Raw genomic sequence first — 22,066 nt, 5'->3', positions numbered from 1 at the left:
GTCAGAATATCGGATTTTTATTTTCAACATGGCCGAAATTTCAACTAATGAGGCAAACATATGTAAAAGTAATCCTTATGAGCAACAACCTCAGGCTATAGACTGTTTTGAATACTCTTTTTCTTGTTTTTTTCTGCTTCGTGTACAAGTTAACATCAGCTCATGGAGCATTTCTTTATATGGTCATCTGCTCCAGGCACCTAACTGCAAGAGTTTACATTACGTAGCTTACACTGGTAAATGTAGCTGGATGTTAATTTCAGGAAAACATGTGATCTTGGTTGCTGATGTTGAAAATTTGTCCCTGATGTAGGATCATATTGCTGCTGGAACATGTTGTGTTTAGAAGTTCTTATTGGTGATTTTTCGAGAAAGACATTTCTATATACAGTAATTTTCTAGCTGCTACATGTAGCTTTATGCTAACATCAAGGACACATGCAATCTTAGTTGCCTATGTTGTAAATTTGTCCCCTGATTATGGGTCATATCCCTTCTGGAGCATGTCCAGTTATGTTTAGAAGCTTTTATTGGTGGATTTTTATTTTGAGAAAGTGCCACAACCCCCCCCCCCCCCCCCCCCCCTCTTANCCCCCCCCTCCCCCTTTTAGTCATTCCCAGGCTTAGTAAATGCTAACATCTTGGAAACATGTCATCTTGCAGGTGTTGTTAATATCTCTCTTTTGAATCATATTCGTGCTGGAGCATGTCAGGTTGTGAAGATTTTACTTTAGTTTTTTACTTTATTGGTGATTTTTCATAGTGGAGAGTGCTGCTATACTCCATTTTATGGGCCTTTTCAATTATCAGTTAAGAGGCGCCGTGCCACGCCAAGTCGCGCCAGAGATGGACCTTCTCCGAAGAGGGTCAAAAAGCCGGCAAGCCGCCCACAAGCGGGAAGCACTGACATCTCGCCGACTGCAGCCAACCCCCAATGACCCCCCTTCTCTTTTTGAAACAAGCGTGTTGCAAGACTCCTCACCTTTGTCTGTGCAGACTTTCTATAAAGTCTCTGTGTGTTCAGCTCTCAGTGCTTTTGTAGCTTCTAACTGAATCTCTGTGGGTTGAAGTTAAGTGTCTCGTCTCTCCTTTTACTTAAGAAATCTGCTTTATTTTACTGTTTCATCTTTACTTTCAGCCGTATGAGTCTTGTTAAGTTACAGCTGAAAACCCAACTTTTCCTTATTTTGCTGCTTCACAATAAAAGTCCCCCGTTATTTTGTTATGTAACACCTGTATTTAAATAAGCACAACATTGTTAGCAGCTTTTCTTCACTAAAAACAAGTGTGGGTATGAGGCTGTGGGCAAATAGTTTGTTGGGCACAGGGAAACAGAGATCTGTGTGGGTACGTGAGACCCTAAAAAAGAGGGTGGATCGCGGGGAGTTCCATCAATTGGTCCAGCTTTGCCTCAATGATGGCCACTGCCAGGCATTTGACGACGTTCTGTCTATCGTCAGGCCGCTCTCTGGGTATCCAGTAACCGCTACCACCAGTCTCTTATCCATTGTTTACCAACTGTAAACTTGTTGTTATGACCACCACAGAAGGCCTCCCTCTCAAATTATCTAATTGGACAATGGGAAAAGAGATGACGTGGGGTGCTTTTCCACTTTGAGCTGAAGTTTTTTCAACTCGAGGAGTTAAGAACACTTTGACAAAAATGGCAGGCGCCTAGAGCGCAGAAACACGAGGCGCGTTGCAACACAAAACTGTGAGCAAAAAGCTTCATCTTCATAAAAAACAATAACAAAAAGCCGCCTCCAGCAGCAGGCTCTTACTGCACCTCTGCAAACAGCTCCCCTCCAGAAGAAGGAAAAACACTTGCAGCAAAAATAACGGAGCACTTAAGCCATGGATCAGCCTGGTGCTTTTAAACGTCATCACTCAAGACAAGCCATCATCAGTCAAAGACATCCCTTCAAGTGGGTAGCCCTGTTGTAATGGAGATGCAAACCCCTGCCGCGCTGGGCTGACAGGCCAAACCAAACCAAGCCAAGCCAAACCAAGCCAGCCCATGACTGTCGAAATGGGGTTATAGTCATTCCACGGCTGCAACGATGGCGAAAAAACCCTGAGAAATGAAAGACCAGGAAACGACCAATCAGAGCAAACTGGGCTTTTTCGGGAGAGGCTTAAAGAAACAAACTCTAAATGGAGCGTTTCAGACAGAGAGTGAACACAGGTGTTCCAGCACAGACAGTTTGAGGAAAATAAAATGTTTTTGACCATTAAAACATAGCAGGAACCTAAATTACAAGTATGAAATGAAAATGAGCACAATAGGTCCCCTTTAAATGTTGTAAAACTAAAATTTCTCTTTTCATCTCTGTCAGGAGGACGGGGCGAGTTTGTTCCGCCACCGGTCCCCGCCTCAGTCCCTGTACCAGGGCGGCGTCAGCGAGGACGTGACCAGCGACGAGGAGCGCATGGTCATCTGTGAGGAAGAGGGGGACGATGATGTCATGGGTGAGTTAGATGATGAGTACTGTGGTCAAGTCGTGGTTAGAAAGACAGTTGCACAACCACAGAGTCATAGTTTCAGTTCCCACAGCGATTGGTGCATCTTTAAAAAAGACTGTGAACTTCAGCCTTCTTAGTCAGAATGACGATTTCAGCAAAACGCCTAAAAGCTAGAAAAAGATGCTGTGTCATCCAGTGAGTTTCAGCCCTGAACTGCTAATTGCTAGTGTTAGAATATAACAATAGCACGTAATTGACTGTTTGATGGTGATACTGGTGGTTTGAAGGCACTGATTGCAAATGAAACTCCTCACAGGGAGCAATTAAAAGAATGTAAGAACCCTTTGCTGAAATGTGTTAAAGCACTAGTTTCTGATATCCATGTCTCATCCTCAGAGGATTCTTGTCCTGAAGGCTCCATTGACCTCAAGTGTAAAGAGAGAGTGACGGACAGCGATGAGGACGAACCAGACGGACAGGTAGCTGCAGTGATCATCAAATATCTTTACGTATTATCCACAGTGGACTTTACTTTGAGCTAGATTTTACTGGGCAGCCATCTGTCTCCCTTCCTTCATTTTGTACTGGATGCATCCAACATAAAGGATGTGCTGACTGATTTTTATAGGTTTATTTATTTGCTACTCAGTACCTGTTTTTGATTTATATATTAGCTGTATTTCCACCAAATACTGTAGGAGTAGTACCCATGAAACCTGTATGTAACCCATGAGGACATGTACCTAAACTCTTGATGTAAGTGGGGTTGTTACCGGATGGCAATGGTCATGTCAACCAAGTAAGTAGCGTGACATCTGCAATTCGTTAATAGTCCACGAAAGCAGGTAGCGCTCCAATATTTTCAAAACAAAAAAGAACAGGCTGGAGTGTTAACAGTCTCTGTAGCAATCAATAGAATATTTAAGAATAGCGGGTTTGCACTTTGAGTCTTTGTGAAGCGAGACTGATGATACTCTCTTGACCAGTCAATGGACTGCAGTGCTTCTCTGTCCACCTTTTAGTGTTGGATCTGCGCAAGGTAACTCAACAGAGGGGTAACAAAAAAACAGAACGAAATGGCGCGTTTTGACAATGGAAATGCAAAAATCATTCCCTCGAGGATTTCACTGGCTTTTTTGGGCATTGTCGCAGCCTTAAATGTACTTAAAAAATGTTTTTAGGTGTTTTTTTGCAATAAAATTGCAGGAGCAAGTGAAAATTGCAAAATTAGTTGTGTTTTTTTGTGTGTATAACTCATTATAAATCGAAGGCAGCAGTAAGAGAAAACTGCACTGTGATTTATATTATACTAATAGTCGAACTCGCCTTGATTCTTCCAGCACGTGCAATAGATCTGGATGTGACAGCCTCTGTCATGGTGATTTGTCTTGTCTGTTGTCCACATGTTTCAGTTGTTCTCCAGGTGTGTTTTGTAGTGGAAAAGTGTTTCTCAATTGATATTGTTTGTGTTCCACTACATTATTGTACACAGTGCAAAACAGTTTCCCCCACTTTCATGCAGAACATCAGGGAATTGCCTTGCACAGTCTCAAGGTTATGTTGGTAAATCTGAGACGTTCATGTCGCACATCACTGTATCTACACCATCAGAAACAAGGGACTGAGTTTGGTAAATGGTGACAATTGGTCAAATCTGCAGAAAAGTTATGTTGATTGGACAACATTGCAAGTTCTTGTTGAAGTCACAGACTTGAATTGAATTTATGAATTCTGGCATGAATTTGTATTGATTAATGCGATCGCAACATTGCAGCATCCTGGAGGGACTGAAAAATAACCGTTCTAATGTGTAATGTACTGAGCTGAAAAAAACAAAAAAACAAATCACACTGGTGGAAAGGAGGCTATAGTCTCTGCATCAAGGAATGGTAGAGTATAGGGTACGTGATTTAGTAAAAAGCTGCACAGCTAAAAACTATTTTATTAGAAACTGAATCTGGGTCTTCATCAGCAGATAAGTTAGGTACTGGTACATGTGGTATCCCTGACCCACCATGCATTAAAAACCAACAGATTTTTCCAGAGTTACTGTAAGCTGAGAAACTTTCTGAGTTGATGACGAGAAGAAGAACTTAACAGCTTTGATGTCTCCTTCTCTCCATCTCTCTCTTCCCTCCAGCATGGCTTCCAGCCAGTGGCTCGCTCCTCTCTCCCTTCTTCCTCTCCCTCCATCCCTCACTCTGACTCCACCTCAGCTAAAGGCAACGGAGGAGGAGGAGGTGGTGGTGGTGGTGGTGGTGGTGAAGAGGGGTCTGAGAGGAAGAGAAAGAGAGGCACAGATGGAGGAGAGGAGGGGAGCGAGGTAAGATCCAAGAGAGAAGAAACAGCAGCAGGTGGAGGAGAAGGGAGTGGAGGAGGTGTTGTCTCCTCTCTGTCCATCGCAGGCTCAACATCCAGCACCCAGGCTTCCCTCACATTGGCCCAGCAGGGTTTGACCCAGGTCCTCAGCGCCGTCCGCATGGCTCCCACTATGGTGACCAATGTGGTGCGACCCATCGCCAGCACACCCATCCCCATCGCCAGCAAGCCGGTCGAAGGAGCCGTCACCCTCAGCTCCCTGCCTCAGGACAAGAAAGCCACTATCCTGATTGGAGGAGGCGGACCTCAGCAGCTGCCAATCGCCGCAGGGGGTGGGTACCTGTCCTCATCCTCCTCCCCCGGTCCAGTCAGTGTCACTCCAGTGGGGGGCAGCGGCCTGGTCACTAGCCTAGTTCTGGGAGGGTCCTTGCCTGCCGCCCAACCAGTGCAGCTCCTCACTCCGCCGCCGCATGCACAAACCCCCCTACCTGTCCTCCAGCCCCAGCTCCACCCCACTGCTGCCACCTCCAGTCTTACACCTCCCGCCGGCCCCAAGCCACTAGCACAGGTCCAGTACATCCTGCCCACCGAGAGCCCCTCCTCCCCTCAGCTCACCCACCAGCAAATTGTGTCCCTGCCCGCCAATGCCGCCCTGGCCAATGGCATGCACTCAGGGGCAGGAATCAGAGTTTCATCAGTCAGCCCCGGGACCAGAGGTGAGACAGAGAGCAACGATTGGCCGACAAACAAAAACAAATCAGAGTTATACCTCCTAGTGTTTTCACTGGTCCACTGAAAACTGAAAAAAAAGTCTTTCTTACTTTTCTCTTTTTGCTATAGTTCCCTTATTTCGTATTAATCATCTCCACAGGAAGCTCTGAAAATAGATTTGATTGGCTTACATAAAGGAGAGATAAATGATTGACAGGAGAAACACTGTTGACATGAGTATGAGCGCCCGACGCCCACCCATGCCTTAATCACTCTCTATTCATAAGAGTCTGAAGCAACAGAACATTGTTCCACCTTGTTATCAGAGAGGAAATTCACTATTATCAGTAGCTGAAATGTCCTCTCTGTCCCAGAGTGTCTCCACCCACCCGTCGCTCCTGTGCTGTCCTCACCTCCACTCTTTTGGCTCGATTCATCTGTTTCTCACGCTGAGTGTTTTAATTTTCTCTCTCTCTCTCTCCTTCTCACTCATTAGTCCAAACCCAGTCACCGGTCTTGCAGAGCAAGATGTTGGTTCCCATGGCAACAGTGAGAACAGGGTCTACTCCTCCTCATCCTTCCATTTCCTTGGTCGCTCCACCTCTTCCTGTGCAGAACGGCCCCGCGTCAGGAAACAAGGTAACAATGTTAACAACAGTAACTAAAACAAGTGTCAACAGCATCAAAGACAAATAGACGCCACCCTGTCTGCTGACAAGTGACAAGTGGTTAAATCCACAACAACATCAGCAGCATTAAAACTAGACGAGACAACACATGACACATGATGCAACACGTGTTCCAGATGGGAACAAAGTGGATTACAGCCAGTCACTCTGCTTTCTGCTCGTGTTTTTCTGCTCTGTGCTGCAGTCTATATCCATTTTTGATTGTTCTGATTTCAACTAAAACATTTTTAAAGAATTCTCTCTTTGAGTCCAGAAAAGTACCTTCACACACTTTGATGAAAACTGCTGTGCAGTGCTGAAAGTTAAGTGATGAGGCAGAAAATACATTCATTGTAGAGTAATCATTTAAGTCATTTATTAAGGAAAATACAAAATATTTGCATTCCAGCTTTTCAGATATGATGATTTGTTGCTTCTCTCTTTTTGATATAATCCTAAATCAAATATTTTGGGGTTTTGAACTATTAGTCAGATAAAAAAAAAAATAAAAAAAAATTTAATAAAGATCTCTTGAGCTTGAGGAACTTTTTCAGTTCAATTGGTTTTTCTAGTTTGACTGTTTTTCCCTCATTAACTTAAAGTTGCTGTATGTGACATTCAGAGCAGGATTTTGCAGCTTTTCTGTTGTGGCCTAAAATGCTTGATTTCAGAGCAGCTGTAAAAATATTGCAATGCATGTTGGGATGTTTTAAATGTTTTTTTGCAACAAAATTGCAGGAGTAAGTGAAATTTGCAAAAATAGTTGCAATTTGTTTGTGTGTAATTTAGTTAAAATTCAAGAGAACTTATTTTAGTGACAATAAACTACAGTGGCACTGTTTTAAGTGATTTATACTACACTACCACTAACTTTGATTCTTTCAATACGTGCAATAGATTCGGATGTAACAGCCTCTGTCATGGTGATTTGTCTCATCTGTTGTCCTCGCGTTTCAGTCATTTGGGTGTGTTTCGCAGCAAAAAGTGTTTGTCAGTCAGTGTTGTTTGTGTTCCACCACAACCCTGCATGTGGTGCAAAACCCTCAACCCCCACTTGCGTGCGCAACACCAAGGCATAGCCTTGCACGTTCTTTAGTGTAATTTTTTGTTGATCAGTGTAAGACATTTGTGTCACATATGTCTGTATCTTCACAACCAGAAACAAGAAAGTAAGTGTGGGAACATTGTGCAGGGGACTGCAAACTTATGGGAAACTACAAAGATTGGTGAAATTTGCGAAAAAATTTTGGGGATTGAACAAAATTGCACTGTCACGCAGAATTACCAGGAATTGCCTGAATTTGTGTTAATTGCAATTGCAACATCCTGGAGGGGGTGATTAATAAAGCAGCAAAACACTATTTGCTATGTAAAGCTATAGATGAGTAATGGCATCTTGTGCAGAAGATGAAGTCACGTTCCCTCTGCATGTGTTGTTATCTGAGCTTCTCTGTTCTTTGTTTTAGCAGACAGTTCAGCCATGCCTGTATGTTAGTGTGTGTTAGTCTGTATGTGTGTATGCCACTGGCTAGCTAGTCTGTCCCGACAGACAGTGATGGCAGAACAGCATAATCGTGGAAACGTAGCGCTCACTTTTGGTGCACCCTCAGGTTAACACTGTTGACTGTCAGCACTTTTTGCTAGCCGCAGGCTCAGCGACTTTCATGTTGAGAGCTGAGTGCAGGCAGTCCCAGCTCAGACTCTGAGTCAAAGATTTGCTGTTGCATTCAGCTCCTTAATGATTATTCAATTGACCAAACCAGTGAAATGAAATGAGATTGCAATTGAAAGTAATTGTAACTGTAGCCCTGCTGCTGTGCAGCATTTCATTCAGAAGGTGCCACTTACTTTAACAAAGAGCAAGAATTGTTCAGAGGACTATAAAACCACATTTGACGTTTATAAGTTTGTCTCACTGGATAACAAATAACAGATTAAATATCAGATGTGCGTTCACTGAAAAGAGTTTATGTTTAGATTAGTTGATGAGAAAATCCTTTTGTTTATGTTTTCCTCTCCTCCCAAAGATCATCCAGATCGCTCCCATGCCTGTGGTCCAGACCAACGTTCACCCTAGCGGCGCAGCAGCAGTGCATCCTGGGAGCCCCTTTCCTGTTTCCGTGGCAACAGTGATGGCTCCCGGTGCCGCGCCCCCACAGACGGTTCTTCTGACCTCTCCACCCACCAGGTCGCTAACTCTTGAAAGACAGCAACATATACCCGCTTTTATCTTCCTCAGTTACTGCTTCAACTTGTCAGATATAAAGATACTGTCAGATTTCGATTTTAGACGGGTCATAAAGTTAATTATACTTTTTGTGCAGTAAATGGGGCGATGTGAACTATGGTACTAGCTGTAAAAACTGTAAAGTTTAGACGTTGGTAAAAGAAAATATAGCTACATTTGGCTGCAAAGTTAAAAGTGAAATTTAGGGGGCGTCGGTGGCTTAGTGGTAGAGCAGGCGCCCCATGTACAAGGCTGTTGCCACTGTAGCCTGTGGCCCTTTGCTGCATGTCTCTCCCTCTCTCTCTCTCCCCCTTCACACTTCACTATCCTATCAATTAAAGGCAAAAAATGCCCTAAAAAATATCTTTTAAAAAAAAGTGAAATTTAGGTGGTTTTCATTCAAGCTGAAATTATACATTGGCAGAAAATTAATCAGCAGCGGTTTCTATAATTGTTTAAGTTGTTTTTAAACAAAAATGTCCAAAATGTAATGGTTCCATCTTTGCTGTATTTGCTTTGTTTGTTTGTTTGTTTTCTGTGACAATAAATTGAATATTTTTAGGTTTGGATTGTTGGTTGAACAAAACAGGCAACCTGAAGCCAGCTAGTGCTTTGGAAAATTGTGATAGATATATTACTTTATTTTCTGATACTTTTCAGGGACATAATTGGCAGAATGATCAATCATAAAGAATAACTGGTAGTCAAGCATAAAAAATGGACTAAATTAAAATAAAAATATATAGAAAATGTCTTTTGTATAAGTGTTAGTCAATTTGGTCAAATTTGTCAACATAAGCATTGGGAGGCGCTGGAGCATATGTTTATTGAGACTGGGATGTGTACATGTCTCTGAGTCAACTGCCTGTTTGTTTGTAATACTTATTCTGAGCTTCTTAAATCTTGCCCCCAACAAACACCTCCCATATAATATAAAAAATACTCAAACTAATAATTAAACTAATAACATCTAAACTAAAACTAAACATTGTTAAACATTAAAACGCAATTGAAACGATTAAACTCACTCTGGAAACCAACTGAAACTAAACTAAACTGAAAACAAAAATGAAAAACTGATGAAAAATTTAAAACTATAATAACTCTCTTTTCCCCTGTCAGGATCACCTATGTTCAGTCCGGCCCAGGTGTTACCACAGCAACACCCCAACAGGCCACGCCTGCTCCAGGCCCTGCATATCTCCCATCATCCCTGGCAACCCTGGGCTTCACCGCCATCGCCCCAGCCGGGCAAACCCTGGTTCAGCCGATCGTCGGTCAACCGCCACTGTTGGCTCCAGCTCCGCCCCTGAGCTGTCAGTCACAGACGCCTCCAGGTCAGGCGTCGGGAGCCGCTGGTCGTCAGGTAAAGAGGAACAGTGAACTGTATAGTATTAATACTGCAGTGTAAAGGTGTGTGGTCATTAAGAGAATTAGTTTGGAAAACAGCTGGGTTGACTTACAGTGCAAATATTAGTTGACTTTTTGTAACAAAAGTGAACCAATATTTTCTCTGGGTGTGAAAAATAAACTAAATTTCACTCATACTTTTCGCACTGCTTCAGCTCACCTTCTCATCACATGTTCACTATTTTCAACAGCTGTTTCACCTCCTATCCTCCTTCTTCTTCTTCTTCTTCTTGCTCTTACAACCAAACATAGAAGACACCCTGTGGTGGAATGTAACTAAGTAAATTTACTCAAGTATTGAACTTAAGTGGATCATGCTGCATTATTAGTACTTTTATTTTAAGTAAAGTTTTGAATGCATGACTTTAACTTGTGACAGAGTATTTTACTCTTCTCTTTACTGTTGTTCTTTTGCTAAATGTCTGATAACTTTTTCCACCACTGGTCAAACTAAGAAAGCCAGATCAGCTTTTCGACTGAAAATAACACACAAAGTCTCTTCTTTACTGACGTGTCTGCGTTGTTATCTCCTCTATCAGGTACTAACTGCCATCTACCCTGCACCAACTGTTGCTCTGCCCACTGGTGTGGTCTCTGTTGCAACCATGCCACCCGCAGTGGCTGCCCCGGCCCAGGATGTGATGAGCCCTTCCTCTCCGTTGGCGACAGGGGTGCAGGGTTCAGCGGGGATGACCCCCCAGCCTAATGTGGCAGAGGAGGTGGAGCTGAAGGTGGAGGTGAAGAGGGAGAGCTTTCCAGATGGTCCGACTGAGGACGGAGGACAGGGGTTGTCGAGCTCTGCCTCCAGCTCCTCCTTGGCCACCTGTCCGATTAATGTCACAGCAGGTAACTCTCTACTGGTTTTGTCTGGTTTGGTTTTAAATTTTAGGTGTTGCTGTCAATTTTATCTTCGTTATCATTTAGTCTAGTGTGAAGCCTTAAAATGCCTTTTTGTCTCAACATCTAAAATCAAATAATGACATCAACATGAACCCTACGGTCAGACTTTCTTGAATATGATTGGTCTTTTTGAATTGTTAGATTGAAAACTTGGTGTTGCCCAATTATCAGATATTTTCTTTTCTCTTTCTATCTAATTCATAAAAATAGGCCATGTTGTTGTATAATTAGTCTGTTTTTCAGTGAATGTTTCCATATTAAAATCTTGTAGTGAAACTGATCCTGCAGGATTAAGATTGATGCTGTAAGATGAGTGCAAACATTTAATCATGGGAATAATGACACTTGTTACAAAAGAATTCTTAGCACATTTATTTCCAAACAGTTGCATAAGGAGAGAGACAAGCAGAAAACAGCTTGAAGAAAAACTCCCGTACACTGTCTTACTAGCAAAAATAACGATTTTAATCCTGTAAGTTAGACAGTGTGTGGGAGTTTTTCTACGATTAATGACACCTGTGAAAGGCACACCTGGTGAGGTGTGAGAGGGAGCAGAACACTTTTCCGAACACTAATTAAGAAAGCACACAGCCAAATTATTGAACAAGTTATGTCTTGCTAGAAGTCGGGTTTTGGTGATTTTTTGAAGTCACCACAGTTGCAGTGTGAATCTTTTAAACAAATGAGATAAAAGAGGTTTAGATACAGTGTTGTAACATGAAAGTTCGAAATGATCTTAATCTGTTGCAGTCAAAAAAGAGGAGGACATCGGTGTGTACATCAAGGAAGAGAACCTCAGAGATGGACACAGCAGAGAGAGACGCAGCGACATGGACAGAGAGCAGGGCAGAGGAATGAAGGAGACCAGTGACAAAAAAGGAGGCAGAGAGACAGACAGAGAGGACCACAGCATGGGTGACAGCAGCAAAGAGGTGAGAAGATATATCGATATCAGCTCCATTCATTCAGTCATTTGTTGCATCAGATCACACATTTCCTAAAGCTTCGGTTAAAGATCTTTTTTTCATCCTCTTCTCTAAAAACTTCTCTGGGAAAGTCAGAGAATATCTGAAAGTTTTACAGGAGTACACCACAATGCATTTTATTACTGACATCAGCAGTTTTTCTCTACAGAAAAGTAGACTGTTCAGTCCTTTAGAACTTTTCTGAGCTGGAAACAATATTAAAGGTGACAAAACAAACACCTCTCCACACCCTAAAAAAACGAAAGTATCTTGTAGGAAAAAATGTCGAAATAATTGAATCAAAAAATCCATGCGAGAAACTTTGGGCCCTATCTTACACCAGCGCAAAGCAGCACACAGCGCAGCGCCGCAGCTGTCATTGCTAGTTTCAGACTGACACAGTTATCATTTCCACGGCTACATTGTGTAAGTAGCAGATGCACTTGCAGCCATCTGTGCACCCATGGGCGTGTATGTCTTAAAATGAGGTGTTGTCAGGCGCATTGTTGGCATGTTGTTATTTCAAGGCAGCAGAAAGCAAGTGCACCATTAACCAAGAAAAACCTGGTAAGAATGGCACAGTGTCGTTCTGCTATTTAAAGGACACATTATTCAGATGGTAAAATGCTCCTACATAGTCGGTACACAACTCATGTACACTTTGCTTCGAACACACAGAGACTTGCAGATGGGTTGCAGGTGGGTGAAATAATACATCATTAATGAGTAAAATATGAATCACGTTTTAGAAAATGTGAACATAGGAGAGCACAGCCGCAGAGCTGCTGTCTGGCTCCACATTAAGAGAGACGCTATGAACATTTTCGCACAAGGAGCACTGTAACTTCACTGATTATTTCAGATGCTAAAAGTTCAGTTCTGTTTCCTCTGTCACTTAAATGTCCCACGATATTTGCTGCGGTGACATTACTGCTCTTACTGCATTATTGTCAGCAGAAAAACGCTCGCTTTTCCAATTTGCCATATAAATAGCAGTACGCCAGGTGCAGGTGGCTTTTAAAGGGAGTGGGCGATGACGCTCTAATTGGTTTAATTCATGTTAAGCCCAAAACACACCTATGTGTAATTAAGGGACTAAATGTAACCCCCTTGCCTCTTAGTTTGCACCCGGATTATGTGTCGCACAATAAGCAAAAGTTGAACAAACCTTAAATACTACTAAATAGACCATTTGAATAGGGCCGTTTGACTCTGACATTGACTGCAGAAACATTAAGGAAAGTTGTGCGACCCCTGTTTCACCACTCTCTATCTTTGATCTCTCGCGCTCTCTTCCCAGGCCGGACCTCGCACCCCTCCTCCTCCATCCTCAGGTTTGGACCCCCCTCCCCCTCCTCCTGCAGAAAGAGAGCCCCCCACTTCCTCAAAGAAGACCAAGTTCAGACCCCCACCGCTCAAAAAGACCCCTGATTCTCTTGAAAAGTAAGTGGGACAGTATTGGCACTAGAGGGGCATGAATCATTAGCTGAGGGAAACTTCACATTAGTTCTTCCACCTTGTATTTTTAGTTCCTCTCAAGCTGTTGATTGAATGCCTAAAATCTCTCTTGATCAAAATTACATATTAAGAAGCTTTTTTCTATGAAAAAATGGCTTAGATGCAACTCTACAACTTTTGCGCCATGTGCTATGCGCAGATGGATGAATAAGGCAAATAAGCCTCACTCCTTAGGCTGCTCACCTTTGACTCTGCTCAACAAACACACAAACTCGTAAACGCTATTAGATTACATGAACCCGAGGGGGCTTTCACATCACCGAGTACATGTGACTCCAAAGTCCTGTTCATTTGGTTAAGTGTGAACAATCTGCACGAGTGCACTTGAAAAGGTCGTCATGAGTTCATGTGTACTCAGGTACAGTACACATCAGGTGTAAACACCAACTGGGCCAAAACATCATTTTGGACTGCTGTTAATTTAACACGACTACAAGGAGTTTTTAACAAGTTATGAAATTTAATACTGATGCCTCAGTTGGGGCAGTTGGAGCTCCAATGGCAAGCAGAGAGTTCTGTGTCTCCTCCAGGAGCAGAGCTTCACCTCACTGCTCTGACGAGGTGCAGCAGTCCCAGGGGCACCAGTGTCTGTCTGCAGCACCTTTTTCTACATTGTAGCACAACAAAAAATGGCATGTAGATGGTGACACAAGTGTACTCGGGTACTAGGGAACAATATTATCAATGTGAAAGCTGAGTGGAAGGGTACAAAATCAATCGTACCTATTAGGAAAATGCCATTCAGCTCGACTAATATCAAACAGTTGTTACCAGTCGCCCTGTGATAGTCTGGTGACCTGGACCCAACAGGATAAGTGGTTACGGAAAATGAATGAATGAAGGAATGTTCCCAATCGCCAGCTCTGATAAGCTCAAGTGAAAATGAAACTTAACTTACAAAATACCGAAAGTAAGCATGGCTCTCCTCATTTTCGTTATGCTTATGATATGGAAAGCTTAACGCAGCAAATTGACATGATTAGTTCCTCAGGTTTTGTTACGTAGCTAACCCTGGAAGTGAGAATCCATGTTTTTGAGACTGTCATTGGTACACTGCAGTTTCAAGGCGAAAATGCTCAGTCATGGCACTGACTGGTAATTTTGGTCATAATGTCTTGTAGCAAATAAAAACACCATAAAGACATGTTAAGGCTAAAAACTTGATTTTCACTGGAGGGGGTCTTTATTCAAACACATCTGAATGGAAGACAAGACAAGCTTTTATTAAAGTCCAGAGCCGTTCCTGCTGATCAGACTTAAGTTATGGCTTTGGTAGAATCAGTGCCAAAGCAAAATAAAACAAGTCTGTCTGGTCCTTCTGGCTCTCTGGTGGCTGTAAGACAATGTTCCTTCTATTTTAACAGTTTACATGTCCTCAAGCTGAGAGAGCTCATGTAACAGTAGCTTATCTTCTGTAATTATAGCGTGAAGCAGCTTGAAGATGAGATGCAGCGCCCTGGACAGGACTCCAATTGTCGACTTCATTTAACACTGATTTTCACACATTGTGGCATCAAGTTCTGTTTTTAGTTTGTGACCAAAATCTCCAACTTCATAAAATGATGGTGGAAACTCTTTGTTTACCGAATGTGAGTGGGCAGAGTGCTCACCATTTCTATTCTTTATTTAGACAGTAGGAGAGTGGTGGGGGAAGCCACAGAGAAGAGAAAGCCCTGGCAGAACTCAGCCCTAAGGCATGAGAAATGTGCATCCGTCCCTTGATATTCTAACCACCTGCATTACTGGACTGAGGAGTGACTCGACCACTGTGTTCTCTGTGTGCAGAGTCTTGTCGGAGACGTACTTTGAGGAGCGCTTCGCTGAGCTTCCAGAGTTTAACCCAGAGGAGGTCCTCCCTTCGCCCACTCTGCAGAGTCTGGCCACCTCGCCAAGAGCCATCCTGGGGAGCTACCGCAGGAAGAGACGCAACTCCACTGGTGAGATGCAGAGAGAGAGAGAGAGATACTGTCTTTGAAGCAAATAAGTAACTTTGAGCTGGGGTAGGCAGAAATCTGGAAAAGGCAAAGCAAAACACCCTCCTCCTGCAGCTCTCCTCTCTCTGCCTTTCCCTCCAGACGACCACGGGAATATGCGCATGCTTTATACAGTAAACATGTGTTTTCCATACATTTATTTATGCTGCATTTACATAGAATCAGAGAGACAGTAGACAGCAAACAAGATATCATTTTAGTGCATGAGAGCAGGACGGTAAAATTAGATGAGGCTGGCAGAGCATACTAATAACGGTACTACAGTCCAAAGTCAAAATTTTTGAACTTTTTGCTGTCCTCTGTAACAGAATTTACGACCGAATGTTGCTTACCTCCTTCACACAGGTGAAAACACGGGCAATCTGGACAGTTACTGGACAATACTAGAAAAATTACATAAAATAATAAGTTTTTTAAAAAAAAGCTATCGTAGCTCTCGCTATCGTTAGCTACAAAAATGTCACCTTGAAACTGCAGCTGTGAGCCTTTAGCTCAAGTTAGCAGAACCCTTTCCCTTTCATTTGTTTATTGTCAGACTCTCTTTCAGACTCTTTTTTTTGATATGGTCGTCTTCCTTTTTTGATTGCTTTGCAGTATAGGCAGTTGTTTCCAATGCTGGAGTAGCAATTTTCTCTGCAGGATTCTCCACCATTGAATCAAGCTTTCACCGAAGTGACTTGCATGCTCATCTGCATTTATAGAACAGCCAATAGGAACGTCCTCTCTCTGAATGACCTGTGACTTGCCAGACTCTCCCACCATGGACTATATTTTCTAAAGCCTAAAAACACAGCCAAGAGGAGGTGCAGAAAGAAGTCCAGTTTTCTCTTGAATACACTTGAGTACACTTGTATTACAATATGCTCAAACTTTATTATGGGATTTTTGCCAAATGAAGCCAAAATCAAACTGCCTACCCCAGTTTTTAGCACCCTACCCTATTCCGATTCCTCTTTCTTTTCTCTTTCTTCTCCATCCTCATAACCCCATCCTCCACTCCTCTACCCTGTTCTCTCTTCCTACGTGCCCTTCTTGTTCTTCATGTTCCCCCTTTTCCTCCATACTCACCTTCCGTATCCTTCATGTCATGTGTCCAGAGCTGGAGGTGACAGCAGAAGACCCCAGCTCCCCGAGGAGAAAGACCCGCCGTCTCTCCAGCTGCAGCTCGGAGCCCAACACCCCCAAGAGCGCCGCCAAGTGTGAGGGAGAAATCTTCACCTTCGACAGAGCAGGTACTACAGGTACATCAGGTGCAGCAGCTGGAAGAATCGCACCAAAAGGTGTATTGAAAGTGACACAGTGTTAACCTCATTCAAGCAGGTATGGAAGGAGAGGATCTTCTTGGAGATTTGGACCGGGTCCCCTACTCGTCTCTGCGTAGAACTCTGGATCAGCGCCGTGCCCTGGTCATGCAGCTGTTTCAGGAACATGGATTCTTTCCCTCAGGTAAACCACCAGAAGATAGCACACAATGTAGTTTTTAGATCAGAAGGCATGTACCATCTTAATTTGGAGATTAGATCTACTGTCAGGGTGTCTGCTGGGAAATGTCATACTATCTGGCAGCCTCTTTTTAGCCTTTATTGAGGATATGGAAGCGGACAGCATAACAATGTGAATCATTTTTCTGTCATTTCAAGTTATTTTTGTTATTTATTTTCCCGTTATGTAAAAAGACCTTAATCTTTTGAAACAAACTCTCTCCAACTGAGAACTTTGCAGGTTGAAATCAGAGCACAGTATCACACAAATATGAGTAAAAAAATTACAGATTTGTGTGAGTTGTCAGAGTGACATTATCTATTCTCTTTTTTTCCCTCAGTTTACTTTGTCATTAAACTGAATCAATCATCATTATGTCTATGTTATAAAGGCCTGTTTCTGACAATGTGAAAAATAAAAAAAAAGATTGTCTAAGTCATTATAATAAGACTGAATTGGTATCTCAAAATAATGAGAAACAATAGGAACTTGTCATCTTGAGATACAAACTCATTATTTTGAGATGCTGTTATAATATTGCCAAAGTGTCTCATTATTTTTTAAGAAACTAAGTCATTATGTTGAGATGTTGGCTCATTACTTTGAAAAAGCTTATTATTATTTTTGAGAGTGAATCATTATTTTGAGATGCAAAGTCCTTATTTTGAGAGAACATTTTTTTATTGTTTTGAGTTAAGTCATTATTCCAAGATACTAAGTCTTTATTTTGGAAAAGCTTGTTCTTATTTTGAAATACTAAGGAATTAATTCAAGAAAGTTACTCATTATTTTTAGATAGTTTGTAATTATTTTGAGATAAGTCCTTATTTTAAGAAAACGCTCATTATTTTTGAGATGCCAACTCATTTTTGAAATACTCACTCACTATTTTTAAGAATATTTCTCATTGTTTTGAGATACTAAGTCCTTATATTGAGAGAAGTCCTAATATTGAGAGAAAGTTTCTTATTATTTTTGAAATACTGAGCCATTATTTTGAAAAAGCTTATTATTATTTTGAGATACTAAGTCACTATTTTGAGAAAACTTTTTTTTTTCATGTTTTGAGATAAGTCATTTTTTTAAGATACTAAGTCCTTATTTTGAAAAAGCTTCTTATTGTTTTTGAAATACAAAGTAATTAGTTAGAGATAAGTCATTATTTAGAGAGCAAGTTTTTTTTATTGTTTTGAAACACTGAGTCATTATTAGGAGAAAGCTTATTATTATTTTGAAAAACTAAGGGATTAATTCAAGAAAGCAACTCATTATTTTTTCGAGAAACTTTCTCATTTTTTAAGATACTTTGTAATTATTTCAAGATGAGTCCTTAATGTAAGAGATACTAACTAATTTTTAAAATACTAACCCACTATTTTTAAGAAAAATTCTCATTGTTTTGACATACTAAGTCATTATCTTGAGAAAGCCTCTCATTATAATGATTCACAGTGGGGTGTTTTGTTTTTTTTTGTTGTTGTTTTTTTTTAACATCATTTAGGTGGAAATAATAAAGACAAAACCTACACATGCAATCAGTAGCAGTTGCAGCCTTAATTAGTTTATAACTGCTCTGTTTCCTTTATCCCTGTTTTCACTCCTCCCTCCTGTTTGTCTCATCCTCTCCAGCTCAGGCAACTGCTGCCTTCCAGGCACGCTACTCGGACACCTTCCCCACCAAGGTGTGTCTGCAGCTGAAGATCCGCGAGGTCCGCCAGAAGATCATGCAGACAGCCACGCCCGGAACCCTTGAGCCTGAAGCCAGCTCCGCTCCGTCACACAGCTCCTCTTTCAATCAATCAGCCCGGGAGGACGGAGGGGCGGAGCATCAAGGAGACAAAGGCCGGAGCCCTGAGGAGCCGAAAAGCGAAGGATCATAAGCTGGAGAGGATGACAAAGAGGAAAAATCAAGGAAAAGAAGAGAGAGAGGAGTGTGTCATCCCCGCAGAATGTTCTTGTATGTGTTGAACCAGTACTATGATGGGCTCCAGCAGGATCCGTTCTACTGGCACTAATTTCCACCAGACCTGGGCAGAAATACATTTGAATATAGTCAAACTACTCAAGGTGCGCTTGATTCATCTAATCAGACTTAATAAAAAAAAAAAAAAAAAAAACTCAAGAGTGGATGCATCCATGCAAGTCCTGATGAGTCAAGTGTGTCTTGGAGTATTGTTTTCCCTTTTTATTTCCAAGTATTCAGAATATTTTCAGTTAACACTTCGCCCAGGTCTGCTCTCAGCACATTTGTACAGTAGTTTGTAGGTTGACACACAAACTCTGTGGTACACACTCTCTATCTCTCTGGCGCACACACACACAAACCCTGGTGCATATGTAATCTCCAGCATGCACATGATCCCACATAAACACACATACGCACACACACACACACACACACACACCCTTACCAAATCAGACTGTTACTCTTGGTTGGCAGTCCCCTGGAGCGGCCACCAAGGACCATGACACACAAAGGCACTTTGTCACTTATTGTGCAGATGCAGTTTGCTGTTGCCAGCCAGCCAGCCAGCCAGCCAGCCCTCAGATGCCATTGACTTGACCTCCTTCTCGCCCTTCCACTCCTCAGCACAGTGGTCGGGACACAAACACAACCCCAACGACCTCCACTGATATTCCACAGCCCCTCGATGCTGCAAGACAGACAGCACACACACACATATATACAGTACACGCACACACACACACATACGCAGTGCATGGACATGTCTGTGCAGTGTGAGCACTCGTACACAAACATAGTCAACCCTGGTCTGACCAAGCCATTGGCCTGCACAGTTTTTAGTGATTGTTGTGAGAAGAGAAACTGAAAGCATGACATCTATTCGCTCCTGGAAAACAAAAAGAAGGCAGGAGTTGGGATGTAGTGTGACCAATCTTTGCACCTTCAGTTATTGCCATTATGAAAGACTGAGTCCTCATTGGCGGGAGCTGATTATATATGTCTGTATGTCTGTTGGGGTCCCCGCCCCGAAGCCTGTGTGAACAGGCACCGTAAAGAGATTATGTAAAGAGACTATTGGTTGTGAGGCTTTGAAGAATCAACGTTAAGTTCGACACTGACCGGCTCCTGACAGAGCACAGAGAAAAGGCAGAAGAAGAACCTGGACGATGATCATTGGATGGAAGATTCATATTCCAACTATAGGAAGACAGATAATAATAATGAATAAGGACAACAACAACATGACAAGCTTACCAACAGAGAGAAAAAGTAGAATTTTAACCAAACTTCTCTGAATCTCCCAGTGGATATAATGTTGCTTTCTCTCGTTATCGTTGCCGTGGAAATAACCAGTTTTACCGTGGCCTGTTTTTCTCTTGTGGCTCTATTGTGTTTCTTCTCCAGCATAAAAAAAAAAATCACAACAAAAAAAAAACAAAAAACTCTGGACAAAGAAGGGGACAAAATCAGTCTGTGCCCCCCCACTTTTAATTGTACCTGGGGCGGATCTCTCCCGCACCCCATCACCCCCCTTCCCTCCTCTTCGTTTTCTCACCAGACACAGAAGTGGGGGAGCAGGGGCGTTTGTCGTTTTGTAAAAACGTTGAAATCAGGTGTTTGCACAATTTGTGCGGCCCTTCTCGCCGCAAGTTAAATCAGGAAAGTATTGTTTTTAGAGATTGTTTTAGTAGAAAAAATAATAACCTTGTTCCGTATGTTATCAACCACCTTATTCCTCCCCTTGCTCTCCCTGCTTTTCCTCTCCTTTCAATCCATCTCTCCTCAGTCCTCCCCTCATTACCCCCCTCGACCTCCCTCAAGTGTTGTTAGAAAGTGCCCTTAAGCACTGGTCCCGGGTCAAGCGCTATGTAGCTCAGGATGGTTTTGGTTAGGGTTAGTTCAGGGAAAGCAGATCCTAGACCAGCCCTGGAGGGCAGTCTCTGGAGCCCTCCCCTCTTCCCTCTCTTCTCGACACTTTATCCTTTCCCGTCAAATGGTGCAATAGGACATTTATTTTTTTTTGGAAATGGGTGGGTTATTTTGTTTTTGGGGGGAAGGCTCTGTGCCATAGATATTAAATCCAGTGCAGTCAGTCAGTGAGAGGAATGAGCTGTTGTGATACTGTCTTTAACTATGGTATAAAACAAAACAAAAAAGAATCACACAATTATTGTTATTGTTGAAGAGATAGAGAGTATAACTTACTAAAAGTCAAAGACAATTTTTGAATAGCACTTTTTGGCTCTTTGCTTCCTTGGTGAAGAGTGGGGGTAGTTATTAGTATGGGTATCTCTTTTATTTCTCTGTATACAGTTGGATGTGTGAAAAAAAATATATATACCGGTATTTCCATATATGTGCATTTAGGTCTGTGTTTGGGTGTGTGTGTATGTTTTGGCACATGCAGGTAGTGTGTTAACACAACTAACCTCTTGTTCTTTCTCCACACAGCAACATTATCAATAGTATATTTTTCATTGTATTCTACATTCTATATTTACTCTAGAGACAGTATTTTTATAGTCACCATGACTATTTTGTCCGCCATCTTGACTGTTATCAAACCCAGTTGATTCAGGATATATATGAAATATATATTCAGGATATACAATATATAAATATATATATAAACACACACAGGTAATAGAGGACTGTCAATTCACATCTCTATGGGGTTAGGGCTGTAAAGTGTCCATCTGCATGCATGTGCAATCACATGCGGGCGTGCACACACCCACACAGACAAATGTGCATACACACACATGTATGCGTGTACACTGTATGATTGTGCTTAAAAATAAACTGTCCTTACTTTGGAGAAGGAATTTTAGGATGAGCGAGGTGAGTGTTATCTCATAAGCAGGCATGTTGACCATGTGCAATATTTCTAAACAACAACAAAAAAAACTAAATATTGAAAATATTAAAGATCTAACACAATGTTGTATGTCCTTGAATTTATTTCACACACTTTCACGTTTGTAAAGTTTTTATCAGTCCACAAGCAAAGGGTGCAAAGTTGACGCAAATTAATCCTCACTTGAACAAATTTGGCTGTAGACAAATGAACAGGATCCACAGATGCAGCCACTGGGCAAGTTCCCCAAATCCCTTGAACACACAGCATGCACTTCTCCAGCTGCCCTCTATCAAGCATCTCAGTGTTAAGAGTGCTTATTGGATTAGAGTAGCCTTTCAGATTCAGGTCATATTGGGTGAGAGGTGGGTTGAGGTGAGGGGACCTTGTCAGAGAGCCTTCCTTATCTGCAAAAACACTCTGTGGGAAGCCTTAAGTTATGACAACCTGCCCAATTCAAACCAAACAAGCCCTATGAATTTATCTGTGGATACTTTTGCCCAAACAAGACATATCACCCTTTTCATTAGTTATTTTTTCAAAAGATTACATAAAAGCCTTTAGTTTTAAGCAAATCTTGTTGAAG

General features: G+C 42.0%; 1 protein-coding gene across 6 annotated transcripts in view; it reads left to right on the top strand.

Annotated features, from left to right (window-relative positions):
* Positions 1-21,561, top strand: part of cica (capicua transcriptional repressor a) — a 51,921-nt gene extending 30,360 nt beyond the window's left edge. For 2 of the 6 annotated variants that reach the window (XM_050033844.1, XM_050033843.1), the window contains exons 10-22: positions 2,337-2,469; positions 2,860-2,942; positions 4,604-5,498; positions 5,990-6,132; positions 8,189-8,349; positions 9,511-9,754; positions 10,338-10,644; positions 11,449-11,630; positions 12,964-13,106; positions 14,967-15,118; positions 16,273-16,416; positions 16,496-16,621; positions 18,287-21,561. In XM_050033844.1, coding sequence (XP_049889801.1) covers positions 2,337-2,469; positions 2,860-2,942; positions 4,604-5,498; positions 5,990-6,132; positions 8,189-8,349; positions 9,511-9,754; positions 10,338-10,644; positions 11,449-11,630; positions 12,964-13,106; positions 14,967-15,118; positions 16,273-16,416; positions 16,496-16,621; positions 18,287-18,537 — 2,964 coding nt within the window. In that variant the 3' untranslated portion in view covers positions 18,538-21,561. The other 4 variants (XM_050033847.1, XM_050033846.1, XM_050033845.1 and 1 more) reach the window with 4 other exon arrangements.
* Positions 21,562-22,066: the final 505 nt, after the last annotated feature.

The sequence above is a fragment of the Epinephelus moara genome, chromosome 22, assembly GCF_006386435.1.
Source record: "Epinephelus moara isolate mb chromosome 22, YSFRI_EMoa_1.0, whole genome shotgun sequence".
Lineage (NCBI taxonomy): Eukaryota > Metazoa > Chordata > Actinopteri > Perciformes > Serranidae > Epinephelus > Epinephelus moara.
The sequence above is the reverse complement of the archived record's forward strand: the minus strand, read 5'-3'. Positions and strand labels throughout refer to the sequence as shown.